The 17,827-nt window shown below is 43.7% G+C and overlaps 1 protein-coding gene across 1 annotated transcript in view; it reads right to left on the bottom strand.

The window, feature by feature from the left end:
* LOC112240685 (plexin-A2-like) overlaps positions 1–17,827 on the bottom strand; it is a 437,296-nt gene that overhangs the window by 34,093 nt on the left and 385,376 nt on the right. Inside the window, exons 23-26 of the mRNA XM_042299563.1 lie at positions 3,403–3,469; positions 2,937–3,083; positions 2,576–2,735; positions 1,106–1,209 (exon numbers count right to left, since the gene is read on the bottom strand). Coding sequence (XP_042155497.1) covers positions 1,106–1,209; positions 2,576–2,735; positions 2,937–3,083; positions 3,403–3,469 — 478 coding nt within the window. The remainder of the gene's footprint in view (positions 1–1,105; positions 1,210–2,575; positions 2,736–2,936; positions 3,084–3,402; positions 3,470–17,827) is intronic.

Here is a 17,827-nt window from a genome sequence, read left to right as displayed (position 1 = left end):
AGAAGGGAATGAGAAGGAGGTAGAGAGAGAGAGAGAAGGTAATGAGAGAGAGGTGGAGGGAGAGAGAAGGAATGAGAGTGAGGGAGACAGAGAGAGAGAGAGAGAGAGAGAGAGAGAAGAAGGAAAGAGAGAGAGAGAGACAGAGAGAAGTGAATGAGAGTGAGGGAGACAGAGAGAGAGAGAGAGAGAGGAGGGAATGAGAGCGAGGGAGAGAGAGAGAGAGAGAGAGAGAGAGAGAGAAGGGAATGAGAGCGAGGGGAGAGAGAGAGAGAGAGAGAGAGAGAGAGAGAGAAAGAGAGAGAGAGAGAGAGAGAGAGAGAGAGAGAAGGGAATGAGAGAGAAGGGAATGAGAGAGAGGTGGAGGGAGGGAGAGAGAGAGAGAGAGAGAGAGAGAGAGAGAGAGAGAGAGAGAGAGAGAGAGAGAGAGAGAGAGAGAGAGAAGGGAATGAGAGAGAGGTGGAGGGAGAGAGAAGGGAATGAGAGAGAGGTGGAGGGAGGGAGAGAGAGAGAGAGAGCGAGTGAGAGAGAGCGAGTGAGAGAGCGAGAGAGCGAGAGAGCGAGAGAGCGAGAGAAAGAGCGAGAGAGAGAGAGAGAGAAAGAGCGAGAGAGAGAGAGAAAGAGCGAGAGAGAAAGAGGGGAATGAGAGAGAGAAAATACTGAGCTGTATTTCTCCAGGGAGGTCCTGCTCTCTCTCTCTCTCCCTCTTTCGCCCCCACCACCTCTCTCTCTATCCGGCCACCACCTGCAGAATAATTGCCCTCTACTATATGTGAGTTATGCAGATCAAACCAGACTAGTGAATTCTAATGAGGAGGAGGTCTGTGGGAGGAGGATTCAACGTCTGAACATTACATTTCCCCTACAGTAAACTTTAGTGGGCTTGGGTCAATTTACTTTATAAACGAATATACATTGAATTTCCATATTCTGCTGTAGAGAATGGGTGTTCATAATGCAGCTGAATCCCATCACCAGAGAGAGACATACATAGATACTGTACCATAACAAACTGTAATATATACTTAATGTAGATGGCATAACCCTACCTGGTAATCAATGAGTGTGTTGAGTCTAGATATACGTATCATAGATCAGTTCACTGTACCTGGTAGTGCATGAGTGTGTTGAGTCTCTTCCAGTCGTTCTCTATCTTGGTGGTGATGTCCTCGTCCTGCAGCACCACGCGGGCCATCCGCCCCTGACGCCACTCTGACGGGACCAGAGAGAAGAGATGCTGCGTCAGTCACACTGCCACAAACACAATCACACACACCTATGCACGTGCACAAACACACACACATAGTGTGCACAAGAACATACACACATATTCTCTAGTCTCTGTTATCCGTTCACTATTGGAGCCTTTGCATCTTACAGTAATGCCTTTTTTATGTGGTGTGAGCTGTTACCTACAGTATAACCAATTCAAATTACTGAACAACACTGTTCTACTGTTTAAAGAGATTGACAATTCTATCTGTTTGTCTCTAAGGGTGTTGCCAAGACTGCTATAATAGTCATTACTTCTTCAAGCAAGATGAGTCCGAAACGATTAAGCTATTCTCTGACTGCGTCTTCATTTGCCTTGGTGTCACTGAGGAGAGGAGAGGCACACAGACGTCACAAGCTTCCAAAGGACTCTTGAGAAAACACATTATCCAAATGAAGCCGTATCAACAGCCATTCGTTGTGCCGTTCTGTTCTGCAGACACACACAGAGAGCACTGTGTTCTCCGCTAGGTCAGGAAACCAGAGAGACGGCGCCCGCCCGGATTGACGGCCATTTTAATTAAACATTACACACAAACAATTTCAATTTGTATACACACTCAGCCTAACCGGCGTAGTTGGCACTCAGCCTCACCAGCGTAATTGGTGTCAGTGATACTTGTGTCGCATGGTGGGAAAAACGCACGCCGGAGGAGAAGGTCTAGGAGAGAGAATCCTTTCCAGAAAAGTGACTCAAGTGAGCGGGAGAGGGGGAAGAGGAGGGTGGGGAGTAGATGGGCACATTGATGGCTTTTCGTCTGATAATGAAACGATAATAAGGTTGTTGATGTGGAAATGGTGGACCTTGTCAGGCACCAGGTAGTGATCATTGATTTTTCTACTCTGTTGACTGGAATGTTTTACTTTGTGCCTGGAGACCACTGCCACACACCCTAGTGTTACCTAGGTGATAGTGATATGGAGAGAGAGGTTGTCCCCTGTGGTTGTTGCTGGTGATTACCACTTCTGACTTGAGGTTATTGTTTCTCTCTCATTGGTGTGAAGGGAGAGCACATGAGAAGAGGAGGAGGAGGAGGAAGAGGAAGAGGAAGAGGAAGAGGAGGAGGAGGAGGTGAAAGAGGCAGTGTTGGCTCTGGGGTGGAGTGGGCGGCAGACCTGTGTGTGTGTGGGGGGAGGCCTGTCTGTCAAACTAGGGAAGGTGGGTGTGTGTGTATGGCATTCCCTTTGTGTGTGTGTTTGTGTGTCTGTCAGCACCTTTGTTTGTGTGTTTGTGTGTATTGTGTGTGTGTGTATGTCATCCCCTTTGTGTGTGTGTTTGTGTGTATTGTGTGTGTGTCTATCCTACCCAGGTCCATGTCGACAGCGCGGGGCCTCTGCGAGTAGGGCATGTTCTTATAGCAGGCATCCAGTATCTTCTCCTTGACCTGGGTGATGGTGTCACAGTTCAGCACCTTCACTGGGATCTCAGGACTGTTCTCATTGTCCGGGTTTACACAGTTCAGGATCTACAGGAGAGGAGAGGAGGTAAGGGTGTGCCTGTGTGTGTGTGTAGGGGGGGATATAGTGTATGTAGAGTCAGTAGAATCTGTGTGTGTGTCCGTCTGTCTGTCTGTATATCTGTGTGTGTGTGTGTGTGTGTGTGTGTGTGTGTGTGTGTGTGTGTGTGTGTGTGTGTGTGTGTGTGTGATTGCCTGAGTGGTACTGACCAGAGTTTTGTACTCTATCTGCTGTCTGATGAGCTTGTCCTCACTGAGGGAGTAGCGCGCCTCTCCTGTGATGGCGTCTATAGGGCCCTTCTCCATCTGCTGCTTGATGGCACAGTACAGCATGAACAGAGGTTCACCAGAACACTCCTGGAGAGAGAGACGCGAGGGAGGAGAGAGAGAGAGGAGAGAGAGAGAGAGAGAGAGAGAGAGAGAGAGAGAGGGAGAGACAGAGAGAGGGAGAGAGAGACAGAGAGAGGGAGAGAGAGAGAGAGAGAGAGGGAGAGACAGAGAGAGGGAGAGAGAGACAGAGAGAGAGAGAGAGAGAGAGAGGGAGAGACAGAGAGAGGGAGAGAGAGACAGAGAGAAAACACATATCGATTAAGGATATAAAATGTATTTCAACTGCCGCTTCTTATAAAACCCTGGTTTAATAAAACTGGTGAACTGGGGGTTGCATTAGACTCACTTTGAGGAATCTGTGAAGAAGGAAAGCGAACCAGTTGGTGAGCATCTTCTCTGCAACGGACTCCGTCCTGAAGAAAGAGGGAAAATTATGTGGATTTTTTTATGCTAATGTACCTTTCCCAAATAGCTCCAAAACCATTTCAGGGCAGAGTCAAAAAACCATGGACTTATTAGAAGAAGTAAAACAGTAGAAAGAGGAGGAATGAGAAAGAGAAGTAAAACAGTAGAAACAGGAATGAGAAAGAGAAGTAAAACAGTAGAAACAGGAGGAATGAGAAAGAGAAGTACAACAGTAGAAAGAGGAGGAATGAGAAAGAGAAGTAAAACAGTAGAAACAGGAGGAATGAGAAAGAGAAGTAAAACAGTAGAAAGAGGAGGAATGAGAAAGAGAAGTAAAACAGCAGAAAGAGGAGGAATGAGAAAGAGAAGTAAAACAGTAGAAACAGGAGGAATGAGAAAGAGAAGTAAAACAGTAGAAACAGGAGGAATGAGAAAGAGAAGTAAAACAGTAGAAAGAGGAGGAATGAGAAAGAGAAGTAAAACAGTAGAAAGAGGAGGAATGAGAAAGAGAAGTAAAACAGTAGAAACAGGAGGAATGAGAAAGAGAAGTAAAACAGTAGAAACAGGAGGAATGAGAAAGAGAAGTAAAACAGTAGAAACAGGAGGAATGAGAAAGAGAAGTAAAACAGTAGAAAGAGGAGGAATGAGAAAGAGAAGTAAAACAGTAGAAACAGGAGGAATGAGAAAGAGAAGTAAAACAGTAGAAAGAGGAGGAATGAGAAAGAGAAGTAAAACAGTAGAAACAGGAGGAATGAGAAAGAGAAGTAAAAAGAGAAGAATAAAACAGTAGAAACAGGAGGAATGAGAAAGAGAAGTAAAACAGTAGAAAGAGGAGGAATGAGAAAGAGAAGTAAAACAGTAGAAACAGGAGGAATGAGAAAGAGAAGTAAAACAGTAGAAACAGGAGGAATGAGAAAGAGAAGTAAAACAGTAGAAACAGGAGGAATGAGAAAGAGAAGTAAAACAGTAGAAACAGGAGGAATGAGAAAGAGAAGTAAAACAGTAGAAACAGGAGGAATGAGAAAGAGAAGTAAAAAGAGAAGAATGAGAAAAAAGTAAAAGAGTAGAAAGAGGAGGAATGAGAAAGAGAAGTAAAACAGTAGAAACAGGAGGAATGAGAAAGAGAAGTAAAACAGTAGAAACAGGAGGAATGAGAAAGAGAAGTAAAACAGTAGAAAGAGGAGGAATGAGAAAGAGAAGTAAAACAGTAGAAAGAGGAGGAATGAGAAAGAGAAGTAAAACAGTAGAAAGAGGAGGAATGAGAAAGAGAAGTAAAACAGTAGAAACAGGAGGAATGAGAAAGAGAAGTAAAACAGTAGAAACAGGAGGAATGAGAAAGAGAAGTAAAACAGTAGAAAGAGGAGGAATGAGAAAGAGAAGTAAAACAGTAGAAAGGAGGAATGAGAAAGAATGAGAAAGAGAAGTAAAACAGTAGAAATGAGAAAGGAGGAATGAGAAAGAGAAGTAAAACAGTAGAAAGAGGAGGAATGAGAAAGAGAAGTAAAACAGTAGAAACAGGAGGAATGAGAAAGAGAAGTAAAACAGTAGAAACAGGAGGAATGAGAAAGAGAAGTAAAACAGTAGAAACAGGAGGAATGAGAAAGAGAAGTAAAACAGTAGAAACAGGAGGAATGAGAAAGAGAAGTAAAACAGTAGAAAGAGGAGGAATGAGAAAGAGAAGTAAAACAGTAGAAACAGGAGGAATGAGAAAGAGAAGTAAAACAGTAGAAACAGGAGGAATGAGAAAGAGAAGTAAAACAGTAGAAACAGGAGGAATGAGAAAGAGAAGTAAAACAGTAGAAACAGGAGGAATGAGAAAGAGAAGTAAAACAGTAGAAACAGGAGGAATGAGAAAGAGAAGTAAAACAGTAGAAACAGGAGGAATGAGAAAGAGAAGTAAAACAGTAGAAAGAGGAGGAATGAGAAAGAGAAGTAAAACAGTAGAAACAGGAGGAATGAGAAAGAGAAGTAAAACAGTAGAAACAGGAGGAATGAGAAAGAGAAGTAAAACAGTAGAAACAGGAGGAATGAGAAAGAGAAGTAAAACAGTAGAAACAGGAGGAATGAGAAAGAGAAGTAAAACAGTAGAAAAGGAGGAGGAAACAGGAGGAATGAGAAAGAGAAGTAAAACAGTAGAAACAGGAGGAATGAGAAAGAGAAGTAAAACAGTAGAAAGAGGAGGAATGAGAAAGAGAAGTAAAACAGTAGAAACAGGAGGAATGAGAAAGAGAAGTAAAACAGTAGAAACAGGAGGAATGAGAAAGAGAAGTAAAACAGTAGAAAGAGGAGGAATGAGAAAGAGAAGTAAAACAGTAGAAACAGGAGGAATGAGAAAGAGAAGTAAAACAGTAGAAACAGGAGGAATGAGAAAGAGAAGTAAAACAGTAGAAACAGGAGGAATGAGAAAGAGAAGTAAAACAGTAGAAAGGAGGAATGAGAAAGAGAAGTAAAACAGTAGAAACAGGAGGAATGAGAAAGAGAAGTAAAACAGTAGAAACAGGAGGAATGAGAAAGAGAAGTAAAACAGTAGAAACAGGAGGAATGAGAAAGAGAAGTAAAACAGTAGAAACAGGAGGAATGAGAAAGAGAAGTAAAACAGTAGAAAGAGGAGGAATGAGAAAGAGAAGTAAAACAGTAGAAACAGGAGGAATGAGAAAGAGAAGTAAAACAGTAGAAAGAGGAGGAATGAGAAAGAGAAGTAAAACAGTAGAAAGAGGAGGAATGAGAAAGAGAAGTAAAACAGTAGAAACAGGAGGAATGAGAAAGAGAAGTAAAACAGTAGAAACAGGAGGAATGAGAAAGAGAAGTAAAACAGTAGAAAGAGGAGGAATGAGAAAGAGAAGTAAAACAGTAGAAACAGGAGGAATGAGAAAGAGAAGTAAAACAGTAGAAAGGAGGAATGTGAAAGAGAAGAAAAAGCAGCCAGACAGTAGTGGTTAACGAGCATAAAAAATAGATGAAAGGGTTACTCTCTCTCCCCTCCCTCCTCCAGGGGACCAACAGTCCTGAATACCAACACTGCAATGCTTCATCTTCTGAGAGCTGGGCTAACCGTGCAGGGAAAGCACAAGTACACACTCTCTTCCTCCTCAGACTCCCTCCTTTCTCCACATCACCAGCCTACGCTTCTCCTCTCCTCACAAACAGTTAATTGACTATTGTCCAACTGATAGCGTGACTATGTGATTACCTCAGCTCCCACCTGGACATGTTACTAGCATATTGTCCCCAATCAAAGTACCCTTGAGTGTGTGTATGTGTGTGTGTTTCTGAGTACTCAGAGAACCACTGTGCTTTATAATATCGTGACTGTCACCGGCTCGCTACCACCCCACACCCTTCAGCTACAGGAGCCTGTTGCCAATTTACTTGGTGCGGCGTTGTGAAAATGACCCTCTTAATGTGGGGGGAAATGACTATGATTACTTTGGGCTGCAGGCGGGGAAATGGTGGCTGGGGCTGTAACGTGTAACAGTGGTGTACAGGGATAAGGAGAGGTATTTAGGATGGGCTGGAGCTCTCTCTCTCTCTGTGACAGCTTATTTGATGTGGGATGCACCAGGTTGATGGAAGGTGGAGTTTTGTTCACCCCATTTCAGCTGCAGGATGAGAGGAAGAGGCACTACTGACAGCCGAAGGAGTGTATGATTGTGCCCTCTTCTATAAACACCTGGGGTTGGAACCGGTTCAGGGAACAGAACCAAACATATTTTTGTGGAAGAAACAGAACCAGAACCGGGAATGAAAATGATCTCTAGTGTTCCAAAATGAAACCATTGTTTTCAAATCTTGAGAACCGGTTAATAATTTTTGGTTCCAAAAATATCCCTAATGTCTAGTTTATAATTATGTAATTCAGTGAAGTTATGATGCTAGTAGCCTAAATGCAATCCAACTCACGTCATGATGTTCAACGTCTCAAGCCCCCTCATGTCCATGTGTCTCTTTCGCTCTCTTCCCAACCATACAATTTCAGTCGCATCTCCCACCTGTACTTATTAACCAATCAAACACATGTAAACAACTAGCTTACCCGTTTTATAGCAAGCTGTTCTATCCTTATTGGTGGAGTAAATAAATAAGCTCAATGTAAAAAATTATGTTGTTTTTCAAGAGTTTCAAAAATGTAGGAAAAGGAACTATATGAAGCTGTACTTTTTTGGGTTCAAAACGGTTCAGAACTTCATTATGCTGGTCGGAACACTGGAACAGAACGAAACAAATAGGGGAACAGAACGACTGGAAAATCATTTTGATTCCAACCCCTGATACACACACCAACTCACACACACACGTACATCCACCTACTGCGTCTCTCATCTCTACTACTGCTCTCTACTAAAGTCTTCATCCTCAAAATCAATACGGACCGAAGCTGAATAAACATACAAATATTGTGTTTTGGACAAAGTGCACATACCCTCCATAATTGCTCCCCTCTCTCCTCCACAGAGAAGTATCCTCCCCTCCCCCTCATTGCCCCTCCTCTGACGCACAGTGGATTGTGTGTTAATAGAACCTATTAAAGGTTTTAATAAGCCCAGCAAGTCCCTGTAGAAGGAAAGCCAAATAAAGGCCTTTGTGCTGGGCCATGTTGGGGCTCTTTTCAATGGTTCACTGAGACTCCTCACTATGTTTCCTACCTCCTCCCCCATCTCTCCATCCTCCCATCTCCACTTCCCTCGCTCTTTTAATTGAGTTCCATTAATGAACATCAGGATTTTCATTATCCTACAGTGCATTAAGACTGGGGCTTGATGCTGATAAATAGGTTGAGGGGGACCGATTAGTAGGCTGTGGAATGTCTTCAGAATGGAATAGTGCTAAACACAACATTCTCTTTCTGTATTAAGCCATTCTATTCCAGCAGCGCTCCGCATGGATGGGAATGTCATTAGAAAAGAAGACAAAAAAAAGAGTGAAAAGACTCAAGGCGATAGAAAACTTGCTACTGTTCTGTCGTTCCATTTAAAAATGGAGTGAGAGATAGAAAACAGGAAGCTATAAGAGAGTGGGACTGAGGACGGAGTGAGAGATAGAAAACAGGAAGCTATAAGAGAGTGGGACTGAGGACAGAGTGAGAGATAGAAAACAGGAAGCTATAAGAGAGTGGGACTGAGGACGGAGTGAGAGATAGAAAACAGGAAGCTATAAGAGAGTGGGACTGAGGACGGAGTGAGAGATAGAAAACAGGAAGCTATAAGAGAGTGGGACTGAGGACGGAGTGAGAGATAGAAAACAGGAAGCTATAAGAGAGTGGGACTGAGGACAGAGTGAGAGATAGAAAACAGGAAGCTATAAGAGAGTGGGACTGAGGACGGAGTGAGAGATCAATGCAACATATCCAGGTAAGGATCATTATAGAGTACAGAAGGATTGTCTCTAGAGAAAAAAAGAAAGAAAGGGTTAAAGCTAGGTAAAGAGATGGAGAGAATTAGAGAGAAACAAACAGAGAAAAAGAGAGAAACACAGAGAAAGAGAGAGGGAAAGAGAGCGATATAAAACAAACTTACAACCAAACAATTGTCTGACTAAAAGGTTTAAAAGCAGATAAACTAATTAAAATGGGAAGGTAAGTAGTCTAAAGTCAACAGATTGTCAAAACGTAGATACCATGTCCAGAAAGCTTTTAGGGGAAAAACCATCTAATGTTTGTGCTGTAGACTCTCACGAGTAGACAGACTACACTTCAACTAAGGGAGGGGAACATCACTTCTAGACTATTAATGTGGAGAGCATACTCTCAGAATCTAAAAAGATCCTCAAAACAACATGGGAAGTATGAATATAGTTCATACATAAAGCCATGACCATGGCTTGTTGATGTACCATTGCCTGTATCTCTGGGCCGCACATGGAACCTTTTCTCTCTCTAATTTGGATTAGTCACATCAGAAGCATGTTCTATACAGGTTACATGTTCTAATATGATGTTAATGACTGGAATTTAGAATGTAGACTGAACCGCTGTGAAAATATAATAGCATATAAAGTGTTCTGGCAGCCAGGAGAGCACAAAGCCTCCCCCATTATACTAATAATATAACCTAAGACAGGTGTGTGTGTGTGTGTGTGTGTGTGTGTGTGTGTACACTCTGTGCCATTCTGTTGACATTCCCCATAATATACAGTCATTGAAATTCTACACTTGGACACTCAAAGTCAATCTTAAATGAATCATTCTTTATTATCAGCGCGCTGGAGAGGTTCTAACCAACTCAATGCACCAAGTACACTCTATCAGGGCAGTCCCGTTAGATCTCTTATTACAGACAAGTTATGTTTCATGATTTAGGTTATTCATCATTCATAATTAATTCATCATTAACGTTGATTTCATTCATGTGACCGACCAATACTGGGTCATGTATGTGACATACCTCACGAGGCTTCTCCTCTCTAAGCTGAGACATTGAAACTGAGATATCTTTCGTTCTCAAAACAAGGGTCTGGGCGTACTGCTAAATTGCAGATACTGATAGTGAGATTTCTTTCCAGGCATGTTCAATCAGTCACTTGCATGAACACAGAAATCGGTGATTAGAAAAGCACAAACATACATTTTTTCCAGCACAATTCAGTGCTTTCAAAATGTATTCACACTCAATCAAATGTTTACATCAGCAGATGTCACAAAGTCCTATCCAGAAATCCAGCCGAAAACCCCAAAGAGCAAGCAATGCAAATGTAGAAGCACGGTGGCTCGGAAAAACTCCCTTGACTTATTCCACATTTTGTTTTTACAGCCTGAATTTAAAATGTATTCAATCGATATGTTGTGCCACCGGCCTACACACAACAGCCCATAATGTCAACGTGGAATTATGTCTTTAGACATTTTTACAAATGAATACAAAGTGAAAAGCTGAAATGTCTTGAGTCAATAAGTATTCAACCCTTTAGTTATGACAAGCCTAAATAAGTTCAGGAGTACAAATGTGCTTAACAAGTCACACAATAGGTTACATGGACTCACTGTGTGCAATAATAGTGTTTAACATGATTTTTGAATAACTACCTAATCTCTGTACCCAACACATACAATTATCTGTAAGGTCCCTCAGTTGGCCAGTGAATTTCAAGGGTTTAGAGCGTTGGACAAGTAACCGAAAGGTTGCAAGATCGTTCTGCCCCTGAACCTGACCGTTCCTAGGCCATCATCGAAAATAAGAATTTGTTCTTAACTGACTTGCCTAGTTAAATAAAGGAAAAATAAAAATGACCAGGGTGGTTTTCCAATGCCTTGCAAAGAAAGGTACCTATTGGTTGATGGGTAAAACAATGATAAAGTAGACATTGAATATCAATACACCTAGTCACTACAAAGATACAGGCATCCTTCCTAACTCAGTTACCGGAGAGGAAGGAAACTGCTCAGATTTCACCAGTTACAGAGTTTAATGGCTGTGATAGGAGAAAGCTGAGTATGGATCAACAACATTGTAGTTACTCAACAATACTAACCTAAATGACAGATTGAAAAGAAGGAAAAATATTCAAAAATATGCATCCTGTTTGCAATAAGGCACAAAAGTAAAACTGCAAAAAAATGTGGCACAGAAATTATGTCCAAATTTTCTCCTGAATAGAAAGTGAAACGTTTGGGACAAATCCAAACAACATATCACTGAGTACCACTCTTCATATTTTCAAGCATGGTGGTGGCTGCATCATGTTATTATGGGTATGCTTGTCATCGGCAAGGACTAGGGAGTTTTTAAAATAAAAAGAAATGGAATAGAGCTAAGCACATGCAAAATCCTAGAGGAAAACCTGGTTCAGGCTGCTTTCCAACAGACACTGGGAGACAGATTCCCCTTTCAGCAGGACAATAACCTAAAACACAAGGCCTAATACACACTGGAGTTGCTGACCAAGACAACATTGAATGTTCCTGAGTGGCCTTGTTACTGTTTTGACTTAAATCGGCATGAAAATATATGGCAAGACTTGAAAATGGCTTGAAGAATTTTTAAAATAATAATGTGCAAATATTGTACCATCCAGGTGTGTAAAGCTCTTAGACTTACCCAGAAAGACTCACAGCTGCAATCACTGCCAAAGGTGCTTCTACGAACTATTGACTCAAGGGCGTGAATACTTATGTCAATTCGCTAATTCTGTATTTCATGCTAAAAAAATGTGCAACAATTTCTAAAAACATGTTTTCACTTTGTCATTATGGGGTATTGTGTGAAGTTGGGTGAGGAAAAAAAATATTGAATCCATTTTGAATTCAGGTTGTAACACAACAAATGTGGATAAGTCAAGGGGCATGAATACTTTCTGAGTGTATAAAACATTAAGAAAACCTTCCTAATATTGAGTTGCACCCCCCTTTTGCCCTCAGAATAGCCTCAATTCGTCAGGGCATGGACTCTACAAGGTGTCGAAAGCGTTCCACAGGGATGTGGGACCATGTTGTCTCCAATGCTTCCCACATTTGTGTCATGTTGGCTGGATGTCCTTTGGGTGGTGGACCATTTTTGATACACATGGGAAACTGTTGAGCGTGAAAAACCCAGCAGCGTTGCAGTTCTTGAAACAAACCGGTGCACCTGGCACTTACTACCATACCCCGTTCAAAGGCACTTACATATTTTGTCTTGCCCATTCACCCTCTTAAAAGTCTTAACACATTTAACTTTAACCTCTCCTTCCCTTCATCTACACTGATTGAAGTGAATATAACTAGTGACATCAATAAGGGTTCATAACTTTCACCTGGATTCACCTGGTCGGTCGATGTCATGGAAAGAGCAGGTGTTCCTAATGTTTTGTATACTCAGTGTATGTTCTATACAGGCTATATGATCTAATAGGATGTTGTAGAGGTTACTGACTGAAATATAGATTCTAGTCTGAACTGCTGGGAAATTCTAATAACATATAAACTGCAATGCCTCGGGCAGCCCTCATTATACTCATAATATAACCCAAGACAGGAGTCAATGTCTGACTGTGTGTGTGCGTGCGCGTGTGCGTGCGTGTGTGCGTGCGTGTGTGTGCGTGTGTGTGTGTGCGCGTGCATGCGTGTGCGCATGTGTGTGTGCGTGTGTGTGCGTGCGCGCGTGCGTGTGCGTGTGTGTGCGTGCGTGCGTATGTGTGTGTGTGCGTGCATGCGCGTGTGTGTGTGTGTGCGTGCGTGTGTGCGTGTGCGTGCGCGTGTGAGCGTGTGTGTGTGTGTGTGTGTGTGTGTGTGTGTGTGTGTGTGTGTTTGCGTGTGAGCGCGTGCGTGTGTGCGTGTGTGTGTGTGTGTGTGTGAGCTGGTGCGTGTGTGCGTGCGCGTGTGCGTGCGTGCGTGTGTGCGTGCATGCGTGCGTGTGTGTGCGTGTGTGTGTGCATGCCATTCTGTTAACTTTTCCTATAATATACAACATGGTTTGTTTTTCCACCCAGCTCACGCTGCCCTCAGGGGTATTATGCAGTTTCCCTCAATGAGATTCTGCTCCTGCTCTTTCTTTCCCTGAGAGACATTTCTGGAAGGATTCAATAGCCCATTCTTAAACTCAATACATGGTATTATAGGATTATAAATTGTCGTTACAGGTCAAGTATAAGGTTAGCTAACCTTTGTTTGAACAGTGTGCATATAATCATTTATACATCTACAAAGAATAGATAAAGTAGTGAAATACCATCAGTAAGTAAATGATGAACCTTTTGATGTGAAGCTGGTCTTAAAGCAGACGTGTGATGAAAGAGAGAGAGTTGTGAGAGACACAGAGAGCAGACTAAATGTTAATTACGGCGTGAGCATGCGTGCTGCATGTCTAATGCACCTTGTTAACCCAGAAACGCTTTTCATACAAGCAGTGGCGGTTCTAGCTTGTATGGCTCCCTGGGCAAACCCCCCCTTCAGCCGCCCCACCCAACACAAAAAAGCACCATTCATTTTATATACTACTACAAATTGTAGTATATAAATACAAAATAAAAATGAGAATCTAAGTATTACACTATTATCCTATTGCTAACAAAAAACAAATAACACAAGTAAAACTAAATTGCACAAATCCTATATAACACAAATAGAATAACACACTTATAAAGAAGAGAACCTGATTATTACACTACTGCACTTCAAACAAGAAACACAAACTAAATTGCACAACTAATTGCATTAGTACTGAATAAAGTTAGAGGTGTGCTATTTGATAGATTCCCCGCACCCTCTATCTCGGGCAACCTACCCCCGCCCCCTCCCCATCTCGTACCTCTGAGTGGGAGACCTGAGGTCAACCTACCCCCGCCCCTCCCCATCTCGTACCTCTGAGTGGGAGACCTGAGGTCAACCTACCCCCGCCCCTCCCCATCTCGTACCTCTGAGTGGGAGACCTGAGGTCAACCTACCCCCGCCCCCTCCCCATCTCGTACCTCTGAGTGGGAGACCTGAGGTCAACCTACCCCCGCCCCCTCCCCATCTCGTACCTCTGAGTGGGAGACCTGAGGTCAACTACCCCCGCCCCCTCGCCATCTCGTACCTCTGAGTGGGAGACCTTCCCAGGCAGCAGCCTGCCTAGCTCACAAACTAGAATCAGGACGCCCACTCCAACCAGGTTAATTGACCCACAGTCCAACATGGTGACATGATATCATTGACGTGACGTGCAAATGAGCGATAGAAAACCGATCACGCAAATGTCACCATTTTGATTCGCGCAGGCGCCCTATGCAGCCCCCCAGCAAGATGCTGCCCTGGGTGGCTGCCCATGTCGCCTATGCCTAAATCCGCCACTGCATACAAGATCCCAGTAGATCACAGTAGATCACAGTAGACATAAAGTCAAGGCTCTCCGTCCGAGTTCAACTCTCTTCTCCATCCTCCTCTCTGTCCTCCCTCCCTCTCTCCCTTCTACTCCCTCTCTCCCCATTCTCCCCATCTCCCTATCCTCTCCCTCTCTGTGGTGTGATGGGGCACTAGCAAGCGTGGAAGTTCTTCTTCTCAATGGAGCTCTCTGCTTGAGACGGCCTCAATAATGAAGGTCCCAGTCAGTAATGGAGCAGCCCCATGAGATCCTACAACTGCCCTGTCAGAAAGAGAAGTCCCCTCAGTCCTCCTCATCCTCCGTGCCCCCAGCCCCTTCAGCGCTGCTCATCCTCCGTGCCCCCAGCCCCTTCAGCGCTGCTCATCCCCGGGCCCCCAGCCCCTTCAGCGCTGCTCATCCTCCGTGCCCCCAGCCCCTTCAGCGCTGCTCATCCTCCGTGCCCCCAGCCCCTTCAGCGCTGCTCATCCCCGGGCCCCCAGCCCCGTCAGCGCTGCTCATCCCCGGGTCCCCAGCCCCTTCAGCGCTGCTCGTTCCCGGGCCCCCAGCCCCTTCAGCGCTGCTCATCCCCGGGCCCCCAGCAGCCTCAGCCCTGCTCGTTCCCGGGCCTCCGGGCCCCCAGCCCCCTTAACCCTCCTCGTCCCCGGCCCCCAGCCCCCTCAGCCCTAAGTATCGTGATAGTATCGTATCGAAATTCCGAGCACTAATATGCATATGTGTACTATATGTTTATGTTTTCCAGTGTCAAGTACCTCAATACTACATACCCTGTATACCCTGCTAAACTATATGGACAGAGCCATGCAGAGAAGAAGACATTTGGCTTACATATATCTTTAAATATATTTCACATATAGGATTTCAGGACTGAAAGCCACTATATGATTGAGACAGCTATGTTTACATGTTTAAGTCCCTGTTGTAAGGGTTATTCTTTCAGAGGTCAACCATATATATCTACAGGTCCGTGTTATGTATGTTATGGACGTGCTACTGTGAGTACTACAGAAATGCATTCTGCTACAGTGGAATGGGCAGGAAAGCCCTGTGTGTGTGTGTGTGTGTGTGTGTGTGTGTGTGTGTGTGTGTGTGTGTGTGTGTGTGTGTGTGTGTGTGTGTGTGTGTGTGTGCGTGCGTGCCAGTGTGTATGTGTGTGTGTGTATGTGTGGGCAGCAGATAGAGCCATTCATTAAGAGCGGGCCTTGTCAACCAGTGCAATCTCAACCCACCATGGTATACCTCTGTAAGATGCATAATGGATAAGACCGCACCAGAAAGCTGAAGGTCCAGGAAGTCGGAGGTTAAGTGCCCTTGGTAACTTCCTCTATGTCCTTTATTTAAAGGGGGAGATCAAGCTGATCCTAATTGTTATTGGCCTGTTTATATTTTGCCCTGTTTCTCAAAAGTGTTGGAAAAACTTGTCAATAATCGACTGACTGGCTTTCTTGATGTCTATAGTATTCTCTCTGGTATGCAATCTTGTTTCCGCTCAGGTTATGGATGTGTCACTGCAACCTTAAAGGTCCTCAGTGATGTCACCATTGCCCTTGATTCTAAACAATATTGTGCTGCTATTTTTATTGAATTGGCCAAAGCTTTTGATACGGTAGACCATTCCATTCTTGTGGGCCAGCTAATGAATATTTGTGTCTCTGAGGGGTCTTTGGCCTGGTTTGCTAACTACCTCTCTCAAAGAGTGCAGTGTATAAAGTCACAAAATCTGCTGTCGCAGCCACTGCCTGTCACCAAGAGAATACCCCAAGGCTCAATCCTAGGCCCCACACTCTTCTCAATATACATCAATAACACAGCTCAGGCAGTAGGAAGCTCTCTCCTCCATTTATATGCAGATGATACAGTCTTACACTCAGCTGGCATCTCCCCGGATTTTGTGTTAAATGCTCTCCAACAAAGCTTTCTTAGTGTCTAACAAGCTTTCAAGTCATCTGGTTTGGTAATAAGAATGCCCCTCTCCCCACAGGTGCGATTACTACCTCTGAGGGTTGAGAGCTTGAGGTAGTCACCTCATACAAATACTTGGGAGTATGGCTAGACAGTACACTGTCCTTCTCTCAGCACATATCAAAGCTGAAGGCTAAAGTTCAATCTAGACTTGGTTTCCTCTATAGTAAATGCTCCTCTTTCGCTCCAGCTTCCAAACTAACCCTGATTCAGATGACCTTCCTGCTAGATGCTAGATTACAGAGACATCATTTATAGATCGGCAGGTAAGGGTGCTCTCGAGCAGCTAGATGTTCTTTACCATTCGCCCATCAGATTTGCCACCAATGCTCCTTATAGGACACATCACTGCACTCTATACTCTTCTGTAAACTGGTCATCTCTGTATACCTGTCGCAAAACTGGTTGATGCTTATTTATAAAACCCTCTTAGGCCTCAGTCCCCCCCTATCTGAGATATCTACTGCAGCCCTCATCTTCCACATAAAACACCCGTTCTGCCAGTCACATTCTGTTAAAGGTCCCCAAAGCACATACATCCCTGGGTCGCTCCTCTTTTCAGTGCACTGCAGCTAGCGACTGGAACGAACTGCAGCAAACACTCAAACTGGACAGTTTTATCTCAATCTTTTCATTCAAAGACTCAATCATGGACTCTCTTACTGACAGTTGTGGCTGTTTGTGTGATGTATTGTTGTCTACCTTCTTGCCCGTTATGCTGTTGTCTGTGCCCAATAATGTTTGTCCCATGTTGTGTTGCTACCATGTTGTGTTGCTACCATGTTGTGTTGCTACCATGTTGTTGTTATGTTGTGTTGCTACCATGTTGTGTTGCTACCATGTTGTGCTGCTACCATGTTGTGCTTCTACCATGTTGTGTTTCTACCATGTTGTGTTGCTACCATGTTGTGTTGCTACCATGTTGTGCTGCTACCATGTTGTGTTGCTACCATGTTGTGCTGCTACCATGTTGTGTTGCTACCATGTTGTGCTGCTACCATGTTGTGTTTCTACCGTGTTGTGTTGTTACCATGTTGTGTTGCTACCATGTTGTTGTTATGTTGTGCTGCTACTATGTTGTTATCTTAGGGCTCTCTTTATGTAGTGTTGTGTTTTGTCGTGATATATGTTTTGTCCTATATTCATATGTTATTGTTTTAAATTCCACGTCCCTGCAGGTAGGCCGTCATTGTAAATAGGAATGTGTTCTGAACTGCCTAGTTAAATAAAGGTTACATAAATAACCCATGTGTGGTGGCGTTCTCTGACCGTGTAAACCAGGTCCGGGGCCGTGGCGGTCAGTAATAACTACATGGTCACACACTACTACAGAACTACTGCTCCTCCTGCTGCCTCAGATACTGGGCCTACATATAGCATAAGTTCCAAATGGCACCCTATTCCCTACAAAGTGCACAACATTTGACCAGACCCCTATGGGCCCTGGTCAAAAGCCACACACTATATAGGAAATAGGGTGACATTTAGGACACACATATAGAGATAAAACATTTTATCTACACTTCGCTAGGGCTCTGGCCAAAAGTAGTGCACTATGTAGGATATAGGGTACCATTTGGGGTGCACACTATCTGTGTGGGCTGAATGGGATGGATGACTGGACTGTCACAGTGGGAG

This window comes from Oncorhynchus tshawytscha, linkage group LG16, assembly GCF_018296145.1.
Source record: "Oncorhynchus tshawytscha isolate Ot180627B linkage group LG16, Otsh_v2.0, whole genome shotgun sequence".
Classification (NCBI taxonomy): Eukaryota; Metazoa; Chordata; class Actinopteri; order Salmoniformes; family Salmonidae; genus Oncorhynchus; species Oncorhynchus tshawytscha.
The sequence above is the reverse complement of the archived record's forward strand: the minus strand, read 5'-3'. Positions and strand labels throughout refer to the sequence as shown.